Source organism: Nyctereutes procyonoides, unplaced genomic scaffold (assembly GCF_905146905.1).
Source record: "Nyctereutes procyonoides isolate TBG_1078 unplaced genomic scaffold, NYPRO_anot_genome, whole genome shotgun sequence".
Classification (NCBI taxonomy): Eukaryota; Metazoa; Chordata; class Mammalia; order Carnivora; family Canidae; genus Nyctereutes; species Nyctereutes procyonoides.
The window spans coordinates 10,302,955-10,330,940 of NW_026575120.1; the positions used below are offsets into that span (position 1 = coordinate 10,302,955).

A 27,986-nucleotide genomic window follows, 5' to 3' on the forward strand; every position below is an offset into this window, starting at 1 on the left:
GGTTCAGTAGGGTGAGCTCCCAACTCTTGGTTTCAGCTTAGGTCATGAACTCAGGGTAATGAGATCGAGCCCTATGACAAGCTCTATGATCAGCCGGGAGTCTGCTTGAGATTCTCTCTCCCCCTCTCTTTCTGCCTCTCCCTCTGCTCACGTGTGCACCCTCTTTCTCAAAATAAATAAAATCTTTAAAGAAATGACAAGTTTTATTACAGCAAAGATATATATATGTAGACAGATAGATATAAACACATATACATATGTACATATATTGTATATAACATACAATCACCTAGTTATTATGAGCTTCTTTTCATGTTCAATCTCATTACTGCCCACACAATTAAGTCCAACTAAGTCCAATTTCTTTCCCATCTCCTATATAAGTCTTAATCTGGGATGCTATTAAAAACAATTACTGGGATGCCTGGGTGGCTCAGTGGTTGAGCATCTGCATCTGTCTTTGGCTCAGGGTGTGATCCTGGAGTCCCAGGATCGAGTCCCAATCGGACTCCCTGCATGGAATCTGCTTCTCCCTCTGTCTATGTCTCTGCCTCTCTCCCTCTGTGTGTCGCTAATGCATAAATAAATAAAATCTTCCAAAAAAATAAAAATAAAAACAATTACCCACTAATTCAATGCACAAGGCCCAAGAGAAGATCAACCACCAGAGAAAATTAGTAAGAACTAACAGGTGGTGGATGAGATCAGCAGAACTCTCTACCCCGGAGCATGGTTCATGGATGTATCTCATGAAGTGGGGATAGCCATGTGAGGAAATCTATCGAGGCTGTCAGGCCATCAACTGTGATAGAATCATGTGCGACCAAACTTGTTTGTTTTCCATGCTTCTCCAGCGCATGGCAAGGGGCCTGGCAAATGGTGCCACTCTGCAGAAACCCTGTACAGCTTACTGTTGGGATAGAACCGACAGGACACATACCAAGATTCAAAGTCATTATGAGACAGAACCCATACTTGCCCTCACTCGCTGAATTTATGCCTGGAATGAAGGAGAACTCGTTTTATGATTTTTGGATTTCACGACAAGGTCAAGAATACAGAAAGGGATGAGAGAGAAGTGCCTGCAGGGACATTATTTAAGCGTCCCCATGGTGAGCACTTGTGCCATGCTCTGAACCCCCTGCTTCTCCAGGGATATCTGGGGAACTCTGAAATATGCAATATGATCTTGTACCTGAGAGACAGAGACAGAAGACCTCATGCCTGCAGAGGCGCAGGAGGACTGTGGGCCATGATTGGGCTCCCCCAACCCATCTCACTAGGAAAATCTAGAGGATGAGGGGATGTGACCTGCCCATGAACCCAAAGCTAGTCAAGTCAAGAGGCTGGTAAGCACTTTCCTTGACACACATGGGAAGCAGGTAGGCAGCCTCGGATCCTCCTCCTGGAGCCCTACAAGGAACAAAGAGGCCTCAGCAAAAAGAAGCTGGAGTTGTTCTGCCAGGATCTGGGAAGCTGACTACGCAGAGTAGAGACTCAGCTTCCTGAGAAGGGAAACTGTAAAAGTCCAACAGGCACACTCCAAATGCCATGAAAATGCCCCAGAATAGAAAAAGTGTTCTTTATCTCCCACCCGACTCACTCAAGGACACCAGCTCTAACCATCTGCCTAGTTCAGAAGATATGAAGCCACACACAGCCAAGTAAGAAATGTCCTATCTCCCTAATTCTCTCCTCTCCTCACTGCAACTCCACCAGGTTCCAAAAAGCAGCCAGTGATGGAGCAAATAAAGAGCAGAAAGAACACAAGAGCCTTTCTCAGGGCAGTGGGCTCAAGGCATGAAAAGAGTTCCAAGCTAGAGAACACAACAAATGTCACACTAGGCGAATTCAGAGTTCAGATAGTCTACCCAGGACTGAACATGCCACTGACTAAGTTTGAAACTGCACTTGCAACCTAAAACTCTCCATGTCCTATGAGGGAGCACAAAGGCTGGAGAATCTGCCAGAGTTCCCAGTTAAGGGATGGTGAAAATTAACTCCCTGAAAAATTAGAGAGGGAGACAAACCATGAGAGACTCCTAACTCTGGGAAACAAACAGAGGGTTGCAGAAGGGGAGGTGGGTGAGGGATGAGGTAACTGGGTGATGGGCACTGAGGAGGGCACTTGATGGGGTGAGCACTGGGTGCTATACTGTATGTTGGCAAACTGAATTTAAATAAAGTATTTTTTAAAAGAAAGAAAAAATTGGGATCCCTGGGTGGCTCAGCGGTTTAGCGCCTGCCTTTGGCCCAGGGCATGATCCTGGAGTTCCAGGATCGATTCCTGCATCGGGCTCCCTGCATGGAGCCTGCTTCTCCCTCTTGCCTCTCTCTCTCTCTCTCTCTCTCTCTCTCTCTCTCTCTCTCTCTCTGTGTGTGTGTGTGTGTGTGTGTGTGTCTTTCATTAATAAATAAATAAAATATTAAAAAAAAGAGAAAAAATTAACCCCCTAAGTACGGTTTTAAAGGACAGTGAGAAACAGGTGTTTTGCTCTCATTCCAGAGCTCATGCTTGGTCATCATGAAGGCCATGAATCAATGAATGAATGAATGAATGAACAAAATGTCTCACAGGGAATGAATAAACAAAAGAGTAAACTTTTGCATGAAACCTGGGAGATGAAGAGGTGACTGGTAACAGAGTTCACTGATGATCTAGCATTCCCAGAGAAGAAAGATGCTGGATCAGGCACGCACACTCACGGCCTTTGGTGTAGACGGTGTAGCAAAAGATTAATAAACAGAGTAGGAGTTGCACAATCAAATATTCAGGTTTGGGTACACGACTAGGCACTTTCCATCTGTGTGATCTTAGGCATGTCACATTCTCTGAGCCTGTTTCCTCGTGTCTAAAATGCTAATAATGCTTAGGCTACTGCACAGTGTAGTGATTTTAAATTAGAGAACACACAGAGAGTATCTGGTGCCTGGCAGAGTGGGCACTGAAAATGGCAATAATCGTTACTACACTCTGTTAGGGACCGAGGAAGCCAATCAGGCTATCTCCCTTGTCCCTCAAGACCATTCAAATGTTTCCTGTAATTCTAAGCTCACCAAGCAACCTTAGGATTCTCATCATTTTCTGGCTAACTTGATCACTGGGTGGAGAAACCCTGAAAAATGAACAGCAGTACTCCTATGACTGTGAAGATATACAGTAATAAACCGGCTTTTCGGTATAAGCATGAGTATCCTCTTTAGATCGCTCTTCATTATAGCCTGATTAACACTTGGTGAACTGAAAAAAATGAGTAGACATCAAGGGACAAGGATTGCACCAGAGGACCAATTCAAAGGCCCTACCTGCCAAGCTGGACTGCCACTCCTACATCCCTCTCTTTTTAATTAGGGGTCATCACACTGAGATACCGAGAAATCCAAAAGTGCCCTTTGAAACAAAGAAAGCAAAAAAAAAATAAAAAATAAAAATAAATAAAATAAAATAAAAAAAAGAAACAAAGAAAGCATCTACTATATTTGCTAGCATTCATCCTAAATGTATTTCATTACAACACTCTGAGACCTAGTAAGCTGTAGATGGCTTATAATAGAAGCCATCTCCATTTCTCACTCAGGAGGCCTTTACTTTTTCTTTCTTTTTTTTTTTCTAAAAAAATTTATTTATTTACTCATGAGAGACATAGAGAGGCAGAGACATAGACAGAGGGAGAAGCAGGCTCCCAGGACTTGATCCCAGGACCCCAGGATCACGACCTGAGCCAAAGGCAGATACTCAACCACTGAGCCACCCAGGGCCCCAGGAGGCCTTTTCGATACCAGAACACCTTGTTCATTAATGTGCTGGGCACAGAGTGAGCTAGAATGCTGATTTCCATTGCGTTGCTCATGATACTTCCCTGTCTGGGGCTCTCCACATCCAACTTGGCTAAAGACCTACCTTGTAACACTGGATCTTAAAGAAGTCTTCCGAAATGATGCAACCCATTTCTGTGATTCCTTTACTCTAAGTCTTCTCCAAGGTTGGAGAGAGAACGTGGACTATATTATCTCATGCTTTTCTGTTAGGAGAAAGTTTTGATTCCTCACCACCCACACAGGTAACCGAAGACAAGCCTCTTCACTCCATGCTTTACTTCCCTCTTCAATCAAAAATAAATAGAATTCCCACCTACGAGGCTGTTGTGAGAAGGCAATGAGATCGCACTCAAGAAAGTGGTAGGGAGAGCCAGGGGCCTGTACCTAGGGTGGAGGTACTAGAGCCCCTGGCACACAGTCCACACTCAACCCCAGAGGGTGGACTGCAGGCATCCTGAGGAGGGCCAACGTGATGTCCTTCCTCTTCAGAACCTCCAGACTTCAGCAAGGTGTGCTCATCCCCATATTCCTCAGGAGGTGAAATATTTCAGGAGCCTCCTTGTTTCCTTTCTCTCCACGTGTGCCTATGTTTACTAAAACTTCTATTTAGAAGCTCACCTAAAACATAAATAGTTGCCTGCTTTGCCTAAGCCCATTTTCGTCAAGGGTGACTCCAACCCCTCCTCCAGGAGAGACATCTTTCTGGACAACGGTCTAAAAACACAGAGTTTTGTATGAAATCACAACCGTGACAGTGTCTAAAACGTCTGTGACCCATGGACTTTCAAAAAAGATTTTATTTAAAAAAAAAGATTTTATTGATTTATTCATGAGAGACACAGAGAGAGAGGGGCAGAGACCAGGACCCCCAGGATCCCAGGACCCCGGGATCATGCCCTGAGCCGAAGGTAGATGTTCAATCACGGAGCCACCCAGGCGTCCCGACCCATGGACTTTTGGCTTAAAAAAAAACTACTTTATTCATTGTGCCTGCTATATTTTCGTTTCAGAGAACTGTTAATGAAGCTGAAGCCTCGCATTTCTCAAATGGCTCAAACCAGACACAGTCTTCACTGTGTTCGTATTAAGCAAATGACTCATATCTAGGAAGAAGAAAATGAGAAAGTAGGCTACAAAGGAAACAAGCAAACTCAAAAATACTCTGGTTTACAATAGCTTCAAGGTTATATAATCCTCCGAGTTTCCATTTCACTGAATTAGGTCAGCTTTCGACACCTGAATCATTTTCCCTGCCTTTTTTTTTTTTTCCAATCCTGCCACAGCAGAATCCCATGTGCAGTTAGTTGGAACTGACCTACTTAATTAGAACTTGGAGCCCTCAGACAGAAAGGGGTGCTGTCTTCTTTTGAGTTTGTTTCCTTTGTGTCTCTCACTTTCCAGAGTTTCAGTCTTGTCAACCTTGATGAAGAGAAGGTTAGACTCCCACATCCTTTCTAACTTGAGGTCTTAATGAATACTTCCTGAGCACCTGTCACATAGAAGGTGCTAGATATAAGGGGTGGACGTATAAAAATGGACTGAGGCTGCCCTAGCATCAAGAACTTTACACTCCATGAAGGAAGAGAAGATAATACAGAGCAAAGCCAAGGGGGCATCTGGGTGGTTCAGTCGGTTAAGCATCTGTCTTCAGCTCAGGTCATGATCTCAGGGTCCTGGGATCGAGCCTCACATCAGGCTTCTCTGCTCCTTGGGGTCTGCTTCTCCCGCTGCCTATGTCTCTGCCTCTCTCTGTGTCTCTCATAAATAAATAAACAAAATCTTTTTAAAAATGCCATAGTTATCATATTTATCTTCTTTATTCCTCATGACTGGCATTGTGCCTGGCACACAGTGGAGGCTGCATCTGACGGAAGGGAATCCAGAATGGCTCACAGCTGTTATATCTGAGTTGATGTTTAAAAGGCCATTCAACCCTTGGGGGCTTCCTGATGCCATTCTCCAACTCGATACAAAATCTTAAGCCAACAATCAAGGTTCTCCATGTTCTGGTCCCAATATATCATTCAATCTCCATCTCTTACCCAGAACCATGTTATAGCTTTGCCATACCTCAGATATCACCCATAACTTTCTACTTCTTTGCCCACATTCATGCTGTCCCTCATCCTGAAATGTCTTCCAATCTAAGCACAGTCCAATTCCATTATCTCTCAACATTTCAGATTTCTCCTGTTTTATGAAGGAGGTCTTACAAAGCCTTTCCTGACTCCTCCAATCATATGTTCTCTCTCCCTTCTTTGAAATCCCACAAGATTTACTGGCATTTCTCATGGTATAGATGCCATTTAGAATTGCATTATGGTAAGGTAATGTCTTTGTCTTAAGGTAATAATCTGTCTGATATTAGACACATTATTCATCCATGTTGCCAAACACATGGTAGGTATTCTGTAGATTATTTGACAGGACAAATATAAAAAGGACAATGTAGGACTCAGAAACTGAGTAAACAGTGGCACTAAATTAGTGCATTTGTGGCTTCTGCCTAAAATGGTGACTATTGCGGTTTGATTTTTGAACATAAGATTTTGTTGATAGAATCACAGTGGTTAAGTTTAGAAGACAGGTTGGGTTCAGATCAGAGAGTCCTAAATGCCAGGGTAATAAAAATGGCACATATTTAGCTCTTAATGAGAGTCACTGATGGTTTCAGGAGCTGGAGAGTAACAAACTCAAAGATATGAAACTCAAACCAGAAGAATTCCAGTTGAATGCATCAGTCTTCTGGGAATTTGGTTAGAGGTAAGTCCATCCCTGAGAGAAGAATCGAGTCTTGGTGTGCTGATAAAATTAAGTACATGAACCTGAAGATCTGTGAGTTCTGGAAACGTCACTAAGCTAAATACTGCTTCATAGGCTTCCTAACAACCTAATATTTCAGTACCCACCTCAATAAAAGGAAATAGGCTGACACCAAAGCACCTATCACTAAATTTCCAAACTGATGAAAAAGAATATTCTATATTTTTCCAGAGCAGGGAGACGGGTGCAGAATACAAAGCAGGGGGAATAAAAATAGCTTTGGAGTCCCCAGCAATAACACTAGAAGCTAGGAGACAGTGGGGAAACGTCTTTCAAATTCAGAAAGAAAAGAGTTTCCAACCTAGAATTCTATGCTGAGCCAAACCATGAGTGAAGGTTAAGGGTAAGATGAACACATTATCATACGTACAAAGTCTCTGAAGACTTATCTTCCATAGACCTTTCTCAGACCACACTGAAGCAAAAATATAAACCAAGAGAGAGAAAAATGAGACATAAAAGAAACAGGTGGAGCCTCTAGGTGGCTCAGTCAGTTAAGAGTCTGACTCTTGATTTCCGCTTAGGCCCTGGTCTCGGGGTCCTGAAAACAAGCCCCGTGTCAGGCTCCCCACTCAGTGGGGAGTCTGCTGGGGATTCTCTCTCTCTTTCTACCCTCCACCCTGTGTCCTCTATCTCTCTAATAAATAAATCTTTTTTTAAAAGAAACAAGGAAGCCAACACAAGAGTAAGGCACAGGAAGTCCCCAGAACAATGGGGAGCCTGGACAGCACCTGTGTACCCAGCAAAAAGGGAACCACTCTAGAATGGAGCAGGTCAAGAATCTCCGGGAGACACGATATGTTACCTTTCTGTCTTATCCCTCTAACTTGCTTTTCCTCTTATGTGGTTTCTGAAGTCTATCAATGTTGGAGGCTCATAGCTCCAGAATACCCATTTTCACTGTTGCATAGTGTCACACTGAATTTATGTATATTGCACTTCATTTGACTGCTTTTCTTGTGTTGGACATTTAGGTTATTTTAAAAACCTTACTTAGGACAAACAACGCTACTATAAATAATCCATGTGCATGTGTGAGACTTCTTTCCTAGCAGTGTGGGATGATTTGGTATGAATTTACATCTACTGGATATTGCCAGGTCATTACCCAAAGTGGTCATATCACAGTGGCAGCCTTTTAAACAAAACCTTTTAACATGTACATGCAATAGACCTCCAGCATTCCCAAATAATACGCTTAGATTTTACTTCTTGACTTTTCAGTTTTAGGCAGTATATATGGATTCTTACTGTGGAAGAAGAATATTTAACTCTCCTTCCACATCCCTGCCCACCCCACTCAATTTCTGACCCACATAGCCTTCCCCAAAAGCTGTACCATGTTGGATAGATTAGTATTCATTGTTTACGTCATTGTGTCATCACAGTGAGCCATGCCATATGCTAAGGTGACATGTTCCCCACAGCCTGTTTGCCCTGGAGTAGCATCAGATAGTCTAAGAAATGTCTCACTATTAAAATCAATGGCTACATTAGAAACGACGAATACCCACCATTTGCTTCAACATGGATAGAACTGGAGGGTATTATGCAGAGTGAAGTAAGTCAATCGGAGAAGGACAAACATCATATGGTTTCATTCATTCGGGGAATATAAAAAATAGTGAAAAGGATTATAGGGGAAAGGAGAGAAAATGAGTGGGAAATATCAGAGAGGGTGATGGAACATGAGAGACTCCCAACTCTGGGAAAAGAACAAGGAGTAGTGGAATGGGAGGTGGGTTGGGAGTATGGGGTGCCCCCCACTGAGGGGGGCACTTGATGGGATGAGCACTGGGTGTTATACTATATGCTGGCAAATTGAACTTCAGTAAATAAATAAACAAAAAAATAAAAATTAAAAAATAAAATCAATGGCTACACTTGGCAAGGGGGTACAGCAGTGATGTGATGGCTGCTTCTCACCTCCAACAAGCAGAAACCAGACTCTCTTAGTGGTTGCAGGCAGAGATCCCAGCCCAATCTCTAAAGGAAGAGTGTCAAGTCTCTCTCCCTCCTTCTCTCTCTCTCTCATACACAAACACGTACACACAAATACAGAGACACAGTCACACCACTCTGAAGCAGATTTGCTTTCATTGACTTCCTAACTGATCAACTTTGGCTATATTTGGTCGAGTCTGCTCCTCTGAACCCCCTTGCCCCCACCACTCAGCACCTAGGAGCTCTGTATTTCCTGCCACTGTGACATCTTGTTAACTTCCCCTCTCTGGGTTTGGTCATCCTCGGTCCCAGCAGGACATACAATCAGCCTCAGAAGTGATGAATACCAACTTACTCTTGAAAGCCAATGCAAAACATTGGCTGATGAATCTGACTAATGAAATAAAGAACACTGTGCTTAGCTAATGTCCTATTATTAAACATTCATCTGTCATGGTCATCAAAATCTCCTATTATCACAGGTGACATTCTGAATTGATATCAGCAACAGAATCAATATCCAATTCTCTGAATACTAAATCCAGTAAAGCACAGCATCCAACTGTGAAAAGGCGAGAGGAGATCTCTCCTCTTCCATAATTACCAAGCAGCCAGCCAACCATCTCTATGTTGTTCAAGCTAATTTATTTATTGTATCTGCTAAATGCTCAGGCCTTATACAGAGCATATGCAGAGAATCGGGCATGTCACAGTGTTTCCAAAGGGAACACCACCATCTCTTCTTGGGGAGGTAAAAATAAGTTAGCTTTGGAAGATGATGTCAGCAAGCAAAGGGATAAAAACAAAAGCCCTACTTACCATAGAAGAGGAATGCTTTGGTCATGGGATGATGTAGGTAGGTCCGGTTGATGGTGAAGAAACACGCATCTGCTCCGCACTGGCCTAACCTTCCAGTTTCCCCAGTCAAGGGGGACCACCAGAGCATGATGGGATAGCTATCAGTTTCCAGTTGGTTCTTCCGCTTCAAGATCAGTGCTTCTCTCTCAGGGAGTGGATAGAGATGTACAGGCTCCTCTTCAATTTTTGCATGTCCAGCTCGCAAATCAGAATTTTTAAACTTCTTCCTTTCAAATTTTCCCAGTTCAACCACGACCTGAGAGAAAAGACAAGGATTACAGAGTCGGACTGTTTCATTTCCTCTTGCACGTCTCCCATTCATCTTGATGTTGGAGCCTCATATTAGTTTTCTATTGCTTCTTATAACAAATTTCCACAAAATCAGCAATTGAAAATACCACATTTATAGGGGTGTCTGTGTGGCTCACTCTGTTGAGCATCTGACTCCTGATTTCCACTCAGGTTGTGATGTTGGTGTCTTGGGATGGGGCCCTGCACTGGGCTCTGTGCTCAGTGGGGAGTCAGCCTGAGAGTCTCTCTCCTTCTGCCCTACCCCCCTGCTGTCTCTCTGAAATGGATAAATAAATCAAAGGAAAGAAAGGAAGAAAGGAAGAAAAAGAAAGAAGAAAGAAAGAAAGAAAGAAAGAAAGAAAGAAAGAAAGAAAGAAAGAAAGAAAGAAAGAAAGAAAGAAAGAAAGAAAAAGAGTTGTTGCATGGTTCTGGAGGTAAGAAGTCTAACCCGGTCTCACTAGGCTAAAAGCAAGGTGTCAGCAGGGCTACATTCTTCTCTGGAAGCTCTGGAGAACCCATTTTCTTGCTTTCCTATCTCTTAGAGCCATCCACCATTCTTGGCTCCTGCCCCTTCTGGATCCTCAAAGCCAGCAATGTTGTCTCTCTTTGATGCTTATTCTGTTGTCCAATCTCTGTCTGACCACAGCCAGGGAAGACTCTTAGCTTTTAAGGATTCATGTGATGATATCGGCCCCACACTGATAATTCTGGATAATTTATTCATCTCAGAGTGTATTATCTTAATGCCATCTGCAAGGTTTCTTTTGCCATGTAAATTTACATATCCACAAGTTCCAGAGATTAGGGTGTGTGGGGACAAAATATCTACCAGGTAAGATGCCTAATTCTACTAAACACATGCCAGCTACATTTCTCCATTTCACAGGTGTATATAGCATCTGGAAATAGTTTGGTCTTTTTAAAATATTTTATTTATTTATTCATGAGAGACACAGAGAGAGAGGCAGAGACATAGGCAGAGGGAGAAGCAGGCTCCCTGTGGGGAGCCCCATTTGGGACTTGATCCCAGGACCCCGGGATCATGACCTGAGCCAGAGGTAGGTGCCCTGAGCCACCCAGGTGCCTCTAGTTTGATCTTTTAATGAAACCCATGAGAGTCAGGGCATTATCTGGCTATTACTCAAGATTACATTCTAAGGAGAATGAGTTATAAATTACCAATTGGTTTCTTTTTATTACAGTTAAATGAGTCTTAACATGGGTCTTATGTTTCTAATAATTTCCACTATGGCATCAAGTGAAGTATACCATGAGTACTGGGCTCCCTTCCATGTAAAATCATGTATATTAAAAAAATAAATAAATAAATAAATAAAACCATGTTTATTTATTCGGGATGGTCTGGGTTACTGGATAGCCAGGCCATCAGTAACAGGCATCTAGAGGGCAGGGGGGCAGAGTAGAAATAGAGGGGCAGTTGTTCTCCAACAGTGCTGCCTTGTCATCAAACGTTAAGGTTTGATATTGATATGGCATTATAAAAATATGTTAGAGAAAGCAGTATAAAAGTAGGAACTGGTCCCTTCCATACATAACTGAAACGTTAAGTAGCCAGACTATGCACCAAAGAAAGCAGTGAAAAGAAGGCACATTTTAACGTATTAACTCCTTCCCCAGCCAACAGAGGACATCTGTGTGGCCCCAGGCCCCATTCTCAGTAGCCTCGGTGATACCTTCTTCTGTGCCTGCTGCCCCAGTGTCAAAAAAAGGGCCACTTCCCACTGATAGAGCCTGCAACTCCCTGGCAAAGGTCCATAATGTGCACTAGATTCTCTGAGGGATCCAAGGCCAAAAAATAAAAAAATAAAAAACCACTGGTGACAGCCAAGTAGTACTCCAAAAATAGTAAGAAATTATATTAGCTTTTAAAAAATCATGAATCATCTATGACACGAAAGTCAGCATTTTGACAGTAAAACAATCACTAAAATCTAAGTCTAGCCCCTGCCAACAGCTTTGTCAGCATGTTTTTTTTTTTTTAAAGATTTTATTTATTTATTCCTGAGAGACACAAAGAGAGAGGCAGAGATACAGGCAGAGGGAGAAGCAGGCTCCCTGCAGGAAGCCCAATGTGGGACTGAATCCCAGGACCCCAGGATCACGACCTGAGCCAAAGGCAGAGGCTCAACCACTGAGCCTCTCAGGCACCGTGTCAGCATGTGGCTACTCCCCAGCAGCTTGATGGAATGGAGTGGACTTATAGTCAAAAACTCTGGATCTTTTCACTCCACCTCCTCCTGCAAATATACAACCAACTGTTGTGCCCGAGATTGCGAATCCGAGAAACCACCGAGGAGCCGACACCGATGCAAACACACGAGGGTTTATTTACAAGCTCGAGCTTGGGTCCAAGTATACCTGACACAGGGGAGCAGGGACTTGCACCCCGAGACTAAGAGGCGTAGCAGCTTTATAGGGGCCAGAGGTCAATGGGATACGCAGAAAGTTGCACAGTCATGTCGGTCCACACGCAGGTGGCTGATTGAATTACATTTTACTCTAAAGTATCCATTTGAACTGGCCTATCACTGAGCCGATTTCCGATTAGGGCGTGCCCTGGGCTTGACTAGGGTGGGGCAGTGCCCTAAGCAGGTCGGCACAAGGCAGGTGCAGCACAAAATGGAGTCAGTCCTGCTCTGCTTGTCCAGGGGTAGGGGATTTTTGTTAAATTTCCTGGGTCCCACACCAACAACTTTAAAAAGAGACTTTGAGAAAACCACGGATAAAACTTCGAAGGCAAATTTTGCTCCACATTTCCAATCAAGGTCTACTATGTGAAGTATAAATTCATTTCCAACTAATAGGGATTGCTTTAGGTAGAGATATTTTTCTGCCAAAGAGCTTTAAAAAAAAAATTTAGCCTCAGATATCACCAACAGGTGATAGGAAATAGGTGAGAGAGAGAGAAACATATTCAACAAAACTATGAGGATAAAATCAGCCAATCCAAAATCTGGGGAATTCAAAAGGACAAATGACCCAGTGTTTTCAACGAGCCCAGGACGTGGAATGAAAGGTGGTGGGACAGAGGAAACTTTTATACTAGAAAGAACAAAAAAACCCCACAAAATTTGAGACATACCAGCTAAATGCAGTGTGCAGGATTTGTGTATTCCAGCTTCAAACCAACAAAAGACCTCTTTGAGATAACTGGGAAAATTTTAACATGGCCTACTATATGGATGGTATGGATTAATTACTGTTTATTTTGTTGGGTGCAATCACAGTGATCTGGATATACTAAACTTTCAAAAGATCCCATATGTTAGAGCATCATTTAAAGTACTGGATTTGCTTTACAATATTCCGTATTGTATTCATGAAATATTATGCAACCAAAAAGTAAATAAAATTAAGAAACTAGGGGATCCCTGGGTGGCTCAGCAGTTTGGCACCTGCCTTTGGCCCAGGGCGTGATCCTGGAGTCCCGGGATCGAGTTCCACGTCGGGTTCCCGGCATGGAGCCTGCTTCTCTCTCCTCCTGTCCCTGTGCCTCTCTCTTTCTTTCTCTACATCTATCATGAATAAATAAATAAATCTTAAAAAAAATTGAAAATATATTTAAAAAATAATTAAGAAACTAAAGATATATATATATATATTCACGAATTTGCAAACAGTACATACAAACGCAAGTGGAAAATAATGTTTCAGATGAACAATTTCCTCCAGGGAACCACAATGCTTCAGCTTAGCTGAAGGTCAGCATAACATTTTCAGGGTTAGATTATTTAGGAATTATGCTATCAGATCTGCTTTGGGCTGAACTGTATTCCCTCCAAAATTCATTTGTTGTAGTGCTAACCCCCACTACCTCTGAATGAGACTGAGTTACACTAGGTGATAGGGTCTTTAAAGAGGTCATTAAGTTAACATGGGGTCATCAGAGTAAAACCAAATCCAATAGGACTGATACCCTTATCAAAAGAAGACATTAGGACACACACAAGTATAGAGAGAAGACCAGGTGAGGACACAGGGAAAGAGTCATCCATCCACAAGTCCAAGGAGAGAGGCCTCAGAAGAGACAACCCTGCTTGCTGACACCTTGATCTTGGACTTTATCCTCCAGAACTGTGAAAAAATATACCTCTGTTGCTTAAGCCACTCAATTTGTGGCACTTATTATAGCAGCCCTAGCATGATTTTTTTTTTTATTGGATCCTTCTTTTACCGTACCTACTTGGCAACAAACCACCAGAAAGAGGAATGGTTCTAAATGTATGGGCATTATAGTTTCTCATGTACAGTGTTTAAAAAAATATATAACACTGCTGAAACTCTGATCACTGAAGCATTTAATGCATCCATGTGGACAAGGAAACAGCCCAAACCATACTACTGATGGCAGAATGAATCAAGATCCAGATGAGAGTTTAGCTTCAGTGATCATACTGCCCCTCATACTCTGGGAGCTTAGAAATGACATGCATACCAAAAACTTGGCAATGTCTTCTGACATCAACAGAAACACTCTTAGCTCAGACACAGCCATTCCTCATAACCGAAGGAAGTGCCAAGGTAATTGTCTGGTAAGATCAAAGCTCTCAAAGCTTCCTACAGAAAGTAGAGAACTCCAGCTCCTCCTGTACAAGCAGGTTGTGGACACCCACAAGACAGACAAGGAAGGAGTCAAGTATTACCTCTGACCAGAATCCTGATCTGGTAACAAAAGGTGGTAGAAGTCCAGCGCCAGACTGTCTGCCAAAGTCTTTTTATATGCATTATCTCATTCAATCTTAATCAAGAAGTAAAAGCCCAGGGGATGGGATGGGGTATCTGGGTGACAGGTATTCAGGAGGACATGTGATGGAATGAGCACGAAGTATTACAGATGAATCACAGACCCCCTCCCTCTGAAACTAATAATAAACTATATGTTAACTAATTGAATTTAATTAAAAATAAATAAAATTAATAATTAAAGAAATAAAAGAAGAAAAAGCCCAGAGGATACCTCTGTTTCCATCAGCCCCACATCTGACCTGCCCATATCCACAAATAATCTTTAAAAGTCTTTTGGAATTCAGAATGGACAGCTGGTGTTTGAACACATCCAAACTATATCTGAATTCATACCTATACTTTTTCTAGCACTGTGTCATTTTTACTTTAATTTGAAATCAGTCAATGAACTTCAGAATCACCAACTAAATGAGATAGATGGCAGGGAGTGGGGGCACCTGGGTGGCTCAAGGGTTGAGCACCTGCCTTTGGCTCAGGTCCTGATCCCGGGGTCCTCCCCATAGGGAGCCTGCTTCTCCCATTGTCTATGTCTCTGTGTGTGTGTGTCTCTCATGAATAAATAAGTAAACTCTTTAAAAAAATTTTTTTAAAATAGGGCAGCCCAGGTGGCTCAGTGGTTTAGCACTGCCTTCGGTCCAGGGCATGATCCTGGAGACCCGGGATCGAGTCCTGCGTCAGGCTCCTTGCATGGAGCCTGCTTCTCCTTCTGCCTGTGTCTCTGCCTCTCTTGTCTCTCATGAATAAATAAATAAAATCTTTTTTAAAAATTTAAAAATAAATGAAATAAATGGGAAGACTAAAAAATGCTGCAGTCCCAACACTCACATTCAGTCTGTGGTAAAGTAGCAAATGTCAAGAATGACAAATGTATTAACGCGGATGCTTTTCTGCAGAACAGACCATCTTATTCTTAGAAAATACACAGGGCTTCTTCAAGAATGCCATCTTTCAGATGTCATCGTGAAAGGGGACTTTGAGCAAGCCATCTAAATTTGACCCAGCAAGACGGACAGAGCTCTACTTTCTGTGCTCTTAGAATCAGGACCCTACAAGAGTCACAAGTGGACTCCCCATCTCATTGATTTTGTTTCTACCTAATACACCCACTCACTAAAACCTCAGTTTCATCTATTAACAAAAAAAAGTACTTCCCCTGCCGTAGACAGAAAATCCCCGATCCTGAGATTAAGCCAAAAGTAAAGTACTTGAAGAGAAGGGGAGCCGGGGTTGAGGGTGGGAAGGGTGGAATGGGTCAGGAATCAACACTAAGCAACCCAAATTCTTGCTACCTGGAGTGTGACAAGCAGAAAGACTGTGGCTGTGATGCATAGGCAAGAAGCCAAAAGCCTCCTCCTCTGAATCCACACCATGCTGCCCGGCCCTGGGTGACTGACAGAGGGCGAGCCTGGTTACCAGGTGTTCTCGAGTCGGCCCACAGCCCAAGACAACTTCACGCAGAGGAACCATCTGGGTGCCAATTTCTTCCACTGTCATTCCTGCTGGGACCTGGTCTCCATGAAGGATTGAGATCCGAGGTTCTGTGCGGGTCTGGCTTGGCATCGAGAGGGAACAGCATGCAGTCGTCTTAAGCTATCATCAGAGCAGCTGGAGATTCTTCAAACCAGAAGGCGTCAAAAAATTCTGTAACAAATGAATAATCTTTTAGCCATAATACAGAAGATTTAATAAATGCGGTCTTTCAGGGTTGTCACATAGACAGCCGACACTTTAAAACTAAAAGGAACCTTTGAGAGCCTACATACTTTACTCCTAGATAATGAAACCAAAACCAGAGCAGGAAAGTGACTTGGTCAAGGTCACACAGCACATGAGAAGACTATGACAGGTCCACAATTAGGTCCTGAATCTAAATTTCTGTTTCCACTTAATTTTCTCTGCCATCATCCACAAATCACTTACATGGAATCACTTCCTAGGTTTCAAAGGAGTAGAAAAGTGAAATAGAAATTACCACAATTGGGGCTCCTGGGTGGCTCAGTTGGTTAAGCGTCTAGCTTGGTTTCAGCTGAGGTCATGATCTCAGGGTTGTGAGATCAAGCTCTGGGTTGGGCTCTGCGCTCAGCAGGGAGCCTGCTTAAGATTCTCTCTCTCCCTTTACCTCCCCCATGCATGCTCTCTCTCTCTCTCTCAAAACTGAAAAAAATTACCAAGATTATCCACCCACTCCTGTAAAAATTAGGAAGATACTAAATAAAAGTTTCAGGCTTGGTTTGAAAATAGATCATGATCAACTGACCCAAACTTTCCCTAAGGAAAACAACTTCAGCCACAACATAAGGAATTCTGATTATTGATGTATTTGTTCAGTCTTTTATGGCAAGTGTAACAAAGCAGTGGGTTGTGTGAGCAATATGATTCTCTGTAAGTTCTGAAATAAGATTTCCATCTGTCTGGAATGTATGATCTTTTCAAAAAGTTTAAAGATGAACTAAAGAGTTCCTAAGAATGCCTTTTATTCCCAGGGTTCTGTGCAGTCAAATGTCTTGGTCAAATGACCCAGTGGAGTTTCAGGATACAGCAGGGATCAACATTCCTGAGTCAGCTTTACAGGACTCCAAAAACCTGGTTCTGAGATCTGATTGAACATCTCCCAGATATAAAGATATAATTAGAAATATAAAAATGAGGGCACCTGGATGGCTCAGTCAAACATCTGCCTTCTGTTCAGGTCATGATCTCGGGGTCCTGGGATCAAGCCCCCACATCAGGCTCCCTGCTTGGTGGGGACCCTGCTTCTTCCTCCCCCTCTACCTGCTGCTCCCCCTGCTTGTGCTGTCAAATTAATTAATTTAAAAAAAGAAGTATATAAATGATATAGAATTCTGGTTAAAAAACATTGGCCTTAAAGGTGTACTTCCCTCTAGTGCATCTACCTTGATTTACTCCCTAAGTCCAGGATAAGTTCCTCAAGCAACAAAATGACTCTTGCTTTCAGAAATCACTGATGCTGTGTTTTTCCTCTTTTACCCACGGAACTCCTGCAATCCACAGTGACTAAGAGGAAAGGTTCTCGAGTCAGCCCTCCAGGATGCAAATCTCAACTCCCCAGCTGGTTTAACCTAGCCTCTCAATATCTCAATTTCCAAAAAGTAGACAACAAGGGTGCCTAATCAGGAAGTTATTGAGCATTATATGAGATAAGAATATTAGAAGACTTATTTCAGAGTGTGGTGCATAGATGTCCAATAAACCTTTTGCTATCTTATTCTTAAATATTAATTACAATTTTTTATTATACTTTTAAGTGTAAACTGAAGCTCAATTCATATAAAGTATGTTGCTGCCCAATAAACTGGAACTTCAGAAAGAGAAACATCCACTTTGCCAAAGAAAAGTAGATCACTAATATTTGTTGAGTGACCTATTGTAAGCAAGGCCCTTCCTAAGTGCTCAGCATGCATGAGATCATTCGACCCTCCCACAACTCTATGAAGGAGCAATTGTCCTCATTATTAGGGATGAGAAAACCAAATTTGAATAAAGTCACTTATCCAACACTACAATTTCGATAAGTACTACAACCAGAAACTAGTCACACTCCGAGGTTCATGCATCCTTTTATATTTTTTAACACTAAGACTATGAAATTCCCACCCAATAATACTAACACAGATTATTCGTCTTAATCAGAGTGGAAAAAAACTGTATACAGTCACCCTCCATCAGCCAGTATACCAGAGAAAAAAGTAACAAAAATCTCTAAGAACCTGAAAAGTGCCTTCCCGTCTACTCAGTTGATGCTAGTAGCTATTAACTACCTAAAATGTGGAGATAGCACGTAGGGTTTCAATCCTAGCTCTGCCATTTATACATAATACAAGTTTGGACAAGTTATTAAATCTAAGCTTCGGTTTCTTCACAGTAAAAACTAAACGTTACCTGTTATTATTTCTTTGCCTTGCATAACAGGAAGGCAATCCAATTTCTGTTTTATATGCACAGGCAATTTATTATAGACATAATTAATGTACTCTGCATTAGGTAATGAAATATTACCACCTTAAGTGGGTATAAAACTCTATCATCTTCAGAAGATTTTAACATATATCATTCCACTCAATCTTATGGAAAATCCCTTTGTAAAGTAAGCAAGGTAGGTTTTATTCTCAGTTCCCACAAATAAGGAAACTGAGCCTCTGTAAGTTTAAGTGATAGGCCCAAGATCGTAATTTTGAAAGGTTAAAGTGGGTTTAGAGATCAGGTCACCTGTCTCCAGGCTCCCAGGAAAGGAAAGAGGTGAGGGAAACATTGACCTCTTGTTAGGGTCAGTAATAAAGGATAACAAAAGATAGGAAGAGAATGGGAAGACAGAGTTTGGCGTATTTTTACAGCTACCACAATGCTCTCCTAGAGTCTGTCCTAAGTAGGGCCTTTTTAAGTCTTTCCATGGCTTATGACAGAATAATTTAAGGTTACAAATTCCCTTTCATCCAAAGAATCTCGATTTAGCTTATACTCCCAAAGCCAGAGGTATAATGAGGTCTCAGGGACCCAGCTGTGGTTAAATACCCACCACTCTAGAGAATAGAGCCAGTTAGTATAGATGGTATTACAATTTATAGCATGCAGCAACCGGCCAGACGTTGAGGCACATCAATCTAATATATGGTATCAATTACCCAGGAGCCTGTCATCCAGTAACCAGTCCCCCCACTGGTGGGACAGATGGGCTTGGAGAGCGTGGTGAAAGTCAGTAAGCACCTTGCAATGGGACTCCAGGAGGAAAGCAGCTCCCTCCTGTTTCATCACCTCCTGCAAGGTGAATCTCAGAATCCACCAAGAGGATGCCCCAGAACCCTCCTTGCCTGGTGAAGCAATGTGTGTTTGTTCAGACAACCATGGTAGGTAACATCTGAAATGGACGCTCGCTAACCAACCTTCTTGACCCTGGAGCTGAGCTCCGGAAATGCAGTTTTCAGCTTGTGTGCACTGCCTGGGGCTGGCCATCTGCTGCCCAGAGTGGAGTCTGAAGCTCAGCGTGACTACCTCACACTCCTGCAAGCACTAGTCTATCAAAACCGGCAGTACCTTCACCCTAAAAGAATTTCAAATTTCTCCATTTTGTTTTGAATTAAAACAGACAGAGGAGAGATCTTAAGGCAAATTAGCAGTCTAAGGATGCCAGCTTCCAATTTCAGCCTTGCAGTGCCTGTCAGTCCAAAGTACAGGGTAAGGGTCTCAGAAATGGGACTCAGGAGATGATTTCTACCCTGCATCTTTGAGGATAAAGTGAGAAGGTAACCCTAGGAGATGTGCAAGGTGTTCTGAGCCAGACACTTTGTGTGTCTCTATCTTTCCTCCCTGTCCCCGTGGCAGGAGGAAAGAGGCGAGGCAGATGCTGGGAGCTCTTAGAAGCCTCCTTTGATCATCTCTCCTCTAGAAATTGGTGTGTCAGTTGAGTTAAAAAGCAACCAACGGTCTAAATAGAGCTTAAGGTTTTACCAGAGAGTCTTTAAAAGGAATGTATCTAATTACCAGGCTTAGATTATACCCACTAAGATGTAATTTCTCAAGTAGGTTTGACTCTTTCAAAATATGTTTTCATTTTATAATGTATAAATCCTCACAATATCCCTCAAACATGGCTGTCCTGAGAAAGACAGATCATGGTAGGCTGGTGGGAAGGTGTACGGGCCTTTGGACAACTCTCTATGTGTTTTTAATCAGTCCCTTCAACTACTTGTCCTCTGCAATACTCCTCTTTTTTTTTTTTTAAAGATTTTATTTAACACGAGATGAGCACTGGGTATTATATGTTGGCAAATTGAATTTAGATTTAAAAAAATATATTTTATTTATTTATTTGAGAGAGAAAGTGTGCACAAACAGGGGGAACAGCAGAGCTGAGCCGGGAGCCCTGACGTGGGGCTCAATCCCAGGACCCTGGATCATGAGCTGAGCCAACAGCAGACGCTTATCCGCTTAACTGACTGAGCCACCCAGGCGCCCCAACACTCCTCTTTCATTCCTATTTGGTTTCTTCAAAACCCTGACAACTGGTATTCCTACCAGTCTGACCCCTTGCACTCTCCATTTGACTGTAGTTGTTTCTGGAATGTAAACTGGATCTCTCTCCTCTGATTAAAATCTATCAGTGGCTTCCCACAGATTTCAAGATAAAGATCAAATACATTAGCTTAGAAAACAAGACTCCCTGGACTCTGCCCTACTTCTCCAGCTTCCACCACAACATACCCTTTGTTCCGACTATTCATGGAATGTAGCTTCCTGTTGTGTGCTCTAGTCCCCACCTATAACCACATCTCTTTCACTATCCTAGCCATTCTCCTAGACGGTCCAGGCCACCTGTGCCGGCAAGCCTTACCCCTCCCAATGCCAAGTTGGGAGATGTAGGTCCCTATCATTGTGCTTGTTTCTATCACAGCAGTGGAAAGAACACAGGAGGCTAGGAGAGTTCACGAAATTTTCTAAAGTCATTTTATTGGATGCATGTAACACAGTTGTTGAATGTTAAAAAGTTGACGTACTCTGTTAACTTGCAGACTTCCTTGGTGTCTGTGCCTGTTGCTTGGGTACCTGGTGAACATGGCATGGTAGTTCCAGTTTCCATGTTCCTACAAATTTCTTTTTCATTTTTTTAAGAGTTTTTATTTATTTATTCATGAGAGACACACAGAGAGAGGCAGAGACATAGGCAGAAGGAGAAGCAGACTCCCTGCGAGGCGACCGATTTGGGACTGGATTCCAGGACCCCAGGATCACGACCTGAGCTGAAGGCAGATGCTCAACCACTGAGCAACCCATACGCCCCCTCCAATTTTCTTTATTTATTGGTGTTCGTTTTCCTCCTTTTTAAATAGACTTCATATCTTGCTAAGCATTTATTTTTACTAGAGTGCTTAGGTTTGCAGATTGCAGATTTCTATCTGGGAAGGTCATGCTCTTCCACCAAGCACACCTTTCAGGTGAGACAGATAAAGAATAAGGAGATAAAGGAATACTAGCCATCTCATGAGGCAAGGCTGGTGATTAACGGTGGGGAGGGGAATAGAATTTGCAGCCTGAGACCTTCACATCTCCCTTATAGAACTTAAGGTGATGCCATTCTTAAACTCTTAAATTCTGGCCATGCTGAAGCATTCAGATTATGCAGTATTAATTAATACAATCTCATTTAGTGGGTCTACTTAACATAGAAACTAAATTAAAACATACCCAGACCAAAAAAAAAAAAAAAAAAAAAAAAACAGAAAAGACTGATATGAAGCCCCAAATAAAAGCATTCAAAAAGAATATTTTTTTTAATGGAGGTGAGGATACAATATTGAAGATCTGTCCTGCACTAAGAATTTAAGAATTTAGCCAGCTCCTGAAGAGCAATACCTTCTCATCTTTTTCCTTTAAGATCTTCTTAGTAACTGTTCTTTCTCCAAGAAGGGTTTATTGGTTATAATGTAATAACCTTCCTACCTGGAAAAAGATTTGAATTAAAATCCTTCATCTGAAAAAAAAAATCCTTCATCTGCCTTTCATCATTTACCTAATCATGAATGAGGCACTGGTTAAATAATATCAACACAGTAAGGCTAAGACTTCACATGTCCAAAGACAAAGGGCTGAACCAGGTGATCTCCTGGGGTCTCATCCCAAAATGAAGCTCTCTGATCCCACAAATAGTGTCCAGGAGCAAAAACTCTCCATAGAAGAAAGACTGATAAGTAAAGAGACCGTGACCAAGACAATTTGAGTCATGATAAACTAAGATTTCTGTAAATATAAAGAAATATTTCTATATAACAAGCTTAGGATTACTTTATCTTCATTCTCTGTTATAGTAATTCATCATTAACTTTTGAAAACTCAAATTTTATTCTCAAAGAATATCTGAAAAACATTGTAAATAAAGACAGATTTTTTTTAATGTTTAACAACCAATGTTCAGTAACACTAACAATGTTCATTGGGAAGTGCTGGTAATTGAATCAGGTACTGCATTTCCACTGAAATCAACACTCTATATTCCACATTTAGAAAGCACTTAAACATGGGTTGGAAATGTCCGCATTTGAGCAATACTCACATATATGAATAATATTATTATTTGTCCAGACTATGCCCTTGTTCTTTATTTTCTTAATTTAACACTAGTTTGAATTTTTAAAAGTATACTGTTTGTAGGATATACAGTTTTTTAAAATGAATAATAAAATATAAGCCATAATCCCAGTAATAGTTAAGGCTGTGTATTTAATTCACTGTTACACACTGCCACCTAGCAGGAAGCCAGCAAAGGAAGAGTTACTACAGCAGTTTCAAAAACGGAGCGGACCTTAAGGAACGTCTGACTCTAGGACATTGCCTGTGGCTTGCAGACGGAAGGAGAAAGTTCTGAAATTGAGTGCTTCTAGATTGGTGACTCTGCCACTTTAGTGTGCAAATACCCGGGGATGCTTATTCAGAGCGATAGCCATGACCCACCTCTGAGGGACCACGGGGTGTACAGAAACAATGCCCTAGCTGTAGTGTGACATCACTAGCAAGCCCAAGATTGGTCATGAGCTCCTGGGTTGTCTCAAGGTGAGGGGAGGAAGGGCGTACAAAGAAAACGGGGTCAACGAGGTCGTGAAGACCAACTTGCCATACAGAAGAACACTGGAGGAGGCCAGAGCCCATACACTCCGCAAACGAAGTCAACCAGCCAAGTCACCGCAACGCATTTGAGGGAGCTGAGGCCGTGAACAGGGGGCAGTCTGTTGGAGCTGTGATGCTAAGGAAAACGGTCATTTTGCATGACACTTGTAACATAGTAAAGAATCATTAAAAGATCCCCAGGAAGGGATATCTGGGTGGCTCAGGGGTTGAGCATCTGCCTTCAGCCCAGGGCGTGATCCCAGGGTCCTGGGATGAGTCCCTCCACCCCCCACTCCCGCCCCAACGAGCTCCCTGCATGGAGCCTGCTTCTCCCTCTGCCTACGTCTCTGCCTCTCTCTCTCTGGGTCTCTCATGAATAAATAAATAAAATATTAAAAAAAAAAAAGATGCCCGGGAAATGAAAATGACATCCATGTTATCTCTCCGTCTTCTACAAAATGAGTTTTATTCTGAAGGCGCTAATGGGGTACAAGAATAGGGAAGAAATGGATTGCGGATGGATAACCAAAGCCGGCCCTTCTGGGGGCTCTCCACACACATACACATACACCCCAACACACACACCCCAGGGACACACACACACGCCCCAGGCACACACACACACACACACACCCCAGGGACACACACACACACCCCAGGCGCGCGCGCACACACACACGCCCCAGGGACACACACACACACCCCAGGGACACACACACACGCCCCAGGCACACACACACACACACCAGGGACACACACACACACGCACACACACACCCAGGGACACACACACGCCCCAGGCACACACACACACACACACCCCAGGGACACACACACACACCCCAGGGACACACACACACACACACACGCCCCAGGGACACACACACACACGCCCCAGGCGCACACACACACACACACACACCAGGGACACACACACACACACACACACACACACACCAGGGACACACACACACACACACACACACACACACGCCACAGGGACACACACACACACGCCCCAGGGCGTTTTTCTCCTTTCAATCCGCGATGCTCCTCTAGCTGGGCGGTCAGAGCCGCTCCCACGTGAGCACACAACTCCAGCAACAAGTGATTCTCCGTGAACGTGGGCGGGGGAGCAACCCGCAGCCCCCGGGGCGGGGCTCGCTCCGGAGCCGGCGGGCGGCGCGGGGGCGGCGGAGGGGAGCGGCCTCGACTGCCGGGTCGCCCGCGCCTGCCCGCGCCTGCCCGCGCCTCCCCGCGCCTCCCCGGGCTCCTGCGCGGCCCCGGCCTCCCACCTGCGCTTTTCAGCCCCGAGGAGGCTTCCCTCGCGGGCAGCGGCCCCCAAAGCGCTGCCCGGGGCTTCCCGAAACGGACCCGGCTCCCTTCCCGGCGCACAGGCCCGTCTTTCCCTGCGACACGCTCGCTCGGGCACCGCGGCGGGGACGCGGAGCGCGCGGGGGCTGCGGGCTGCCCGGCCCGGGGCCGCCCGACGGGACGCGGCGCCTCCCACTCACCTGGGTCTCGGGGGAGGAGGCCGCTCCGTGGCCCGCAGCCCCGCCGAGTGGCACTTTCAGTTTGCGCCCTGCCCGAGCTGGGGCGAAGACTCGGAGAGGAGGTTGGGAAGGGGGGGCTAACGGCCCGGCCGCCCGCCCGCCCGGGCCCCGCGATCCTCCATCCGGGTTTTCCCCGGTGCCGGCTTGGGAGCCGGGGGCCGGGGTTCCCGGGAGCCCGCGGGCCTCGCCTCGGGGGGGCCAGGCCGGCTGCTCGGAGCTCCCGGGACGCTCCTGCCAGGCTCCTGAGTAGGTCGTGGGACGCTTCTCGGACTCGGCTAGCACGAGGCCAATCCCGAGTCACCTGTGCAGGAAAGCCGAGAACACGGTAAGCGAGCAGAGCCCCGGGCGCCTTTAACCAGGTGCCCCTGCTTGGTAGACGGAGCAGGATGGCCATTTGCCCGTAAAAATGCCCAGCAGGCTACCGAATTCCAAAATCGGAGAACGCAACTAGGATTAGATTTAGAACCCAGCCTGCAGGGAGGTGATAAACGTAGGGAGGTAATGCAAGACCTTGGCAGAGCCAGGGCTAGGGTGAGGCAAGTGAGGCATCCGGGGCTCGAAGTAGGAGACGAGACGCTGACTGGGCCACGGCAAGTGCGGGGCCCCCTTGCAGGAACCTAGAGCCATCGCTGCCCTAGGCCTGCCTCACAGTACCCCTGGCCCTGAGAGTTCAGTTCCAGTGCCAAGCACCTCAATTAACTTCTCTACAGAAACTGGTTGATAATATTATCAATTTCAAGAAACACCGAAAACAAAGGAGAAGCTTGATAAATCGGTTATCATCACAGAAGGCAAATTCTGTTCATCATAGACACTATTGGTAGAAAGGAAGACAATCCAGAGTAAAAGATATTTGCAGTTGACTTATCTAAGAAAGAATTTATATCCAGGATGTAGCCAAGAATGCCTATAATTCAATAAGAAAGAATCAAAACAGTGACCTAATAAAAATCGCCCCTGGGGGGCTCCTGGGGGGCTCAGTCCGTTAAGCATCTGCCTTTGGGCTCAGGTGGTGATCCTAGAGTTCTGGGATCCAGTCCTGCATCAGGCTCCCTACTCAGTGTGGAGTCTGCTTCTCCCTCTACCCCTCACCCTGCTTGTGCTCCCTCTTTCTCTCTCACTTTCTTTCTCTGTATCTCAAATAAATAAATAAAATCTTTAAAAAAAAATCTCCTCTGGGGAGGAAGGAACTAAAGACTTACCAAGACTTATCAAGGAAGACTCTGAAGCCAGTAAGTATGTGAAAAGATGCTTAACTACTTTTGTCATCAGAGAAATGCAGATTAACACAACACTCATATACTACTACACATCTGCCCATCCCAAAATTAGCATGGAACCACAAAAGATCTGGAATAGCCAAAGTGATCTTGAAAAGAGCAAAACTGGAGGTATTACAATCCCAGATTTCAAGATATAAAAGCTAGAGTAATCAAAACAGTATGGTACTAGCATAAAAATAGCCACATAGGTGAATGGAACAGGATAGAGAGCCCACGAAAGAAAGTTGTTACAATAAATGGTGTTAGGAAAACTGGACAGCTACCTACAAAACAATGAAACTGGACCACTTTCTTACACTATACACAAAAATAAACTCAAAATGGATTAAAGACCTAAATATGAGACCCAAAACCATAAAACTCCTGAAAGAAAACATAAGCAGCAATCTCTTGGACATTGCCCTTAGCAACACATTTAAGGGTATGTCTCCTGAGGCAAGGGAAACAAAAGCAGAAAATAAACAATTGGGACCACGTCAAAATAAAAAGCTTTTAATAGCAGAGGAAACCATCAATGAAGCCAAAAGCCAACCTAGTGAATGTAGAAGACATTTGCAAATGATATGCCAATAAGGGATTAATATACAAAATATATAAAGAACTTACACAACTCAATACCAAAATAACAATCCAATTAAAAAGTGGGCAGAGAGGGACACCTGAGTGGCTCAGTGGTTGAGTGTCTGCCTTCGGCCTGGGTCGTGATCCCGGGGTCTTGGGATCGAGTCCTGTGTTGGGCTCCTTGCATGGAGCCTGCTTCTCCCTCTGCCTGTGTCTCTGCCTCTCTCTCTCATATATAAATTTTAAAAATATTTTTAAAAAATAAAAAGTGGGTAGAGGACCTGAATAGACAGTTTTGCAAAAAAGATATCCAAATGGCCCGGCAGCCCAGGTGGCTCAGAGGTTTAGCGCCGCGTTTAGCCCAGGGCCTGATCCTGGAGATTTGGGATTGAGTCCCATGTCAGGCTCCGTGCATGAAGTCTGCTTCTCCCTCTGCCTGTGCCTCTGCCTCTCTCTCTGTCTCTCTCTCCCCCTGTCTGACTCTCATGAACAGAAAAATACAAATTTTTTTAAAAAGAACGTATTTTAAGATATCCAAGTGGCCAACATGAAAAAAATTGGACACATGAAAAAATGTTCAACATCACTAACCACTAGGGAAATAAAAACTGAAACCACAATGAGATATCACCTCACACCAGTAAGAAAGGCCAGTATCAAAAAGACACAAAATGACAGGTGTTGGTCAGTATATAGAGAAAAAAGACCCACTGTGCACTGCTGGTGGGAATGCAAACTGGTGCAGCCACTATTGAAAACAGTATGAAGTTTCCTCAAAAACTTAAAAAATAAAACTGCCATGTGATCCAGTAATTGCACTTCTTAGTATTTATCTGAAGAAAATGAAATGCTAACTCAAAAAAGATATATAGTTGACCCTTGAACAAGGGGCATGCCAACCCTCCTCAATACATATGTGGTATATGTATTATATATTGTATTCTTACTATAAACTAAACTAGAAAAAATGTTAAAAATCCTGAGTAAAATACACTTATAGTACTATATTTATTGAAAAAGCACATGTAAGTGGATTCCCAAAATTCAAACCCATGTTGTTGAAGGGTTAATGGTATGCATCCCCACATTCATTGCAGCATTATTTACAATACCCAAGGATATGGTAAGAACCTAAATATCTATCAATTGATGAATGAATAAGAATATATATATATATTAGTAAAAGGAAGTATATATGAAGAAATAAAAATGGAATATTATTCAGTCATTATTTAAAAATGAAATCTTGCCATTTGTGACAATGGGAATGGACCTACAGGGGATTATGCAAAGTGAAATAAGGCCAAGAAGGACAAATATCATATGATCTCACTTACATGTGAAATTTTAAAAACAAAAATAAGGGCCCAGGGTGGTTTAATCAATTACGTGTCTGAATCTTGGTTTCTGCTCATCATGATCTCATAGGTCATAAGATAGAAAGCCCACACTAAGCACTGCATTGGGCTCCATG

The 27,986-nt window shown here is 43.4% G+C and overlaps 1 protein-coding gene across 2 annotated transcripts in view; it reads right to left on the reverse strand.

Annotated features, from left to right (window-relative positions):
• FUT10 (fucosyltransferase 10) overlaps positions 1 to 24,700 on the reverse strand; it is a 78,306-nt gene extending 53,606 nt beyond the window's left edge. Inside the window, exons 1-3 of one of the 2 annotated variants that reach the window (XM_055334568.1) lie at positions 24,630 to 24,700; positions 15,916 to 16,143; positions 9,406 to 9,700 (exon numbers count right to left, since the gene is read on the reverse strand). In XM_055334568.1, the coding sequence (XP_055190543.1) occupies positions 9,406 to 9,700; positions 15,916 to 16,062 (442 nt within the window). In that variant the 5' untranslated portion in view covers positions 16,063 to 16,143; positions 24,630 to 24,700. Of the gene's footprint in view, positions 1 to 9,405; positions 9,701 to 15,791; positions 16,144 to 24,629 lie in introns of those variants that run through there. The other variant, XM_055334569.1, reaches the window with a different exon arrangement.
• Between the last annotated feature and the right edge of the window lie 3,286 nt (positions 24,701 to 27,986).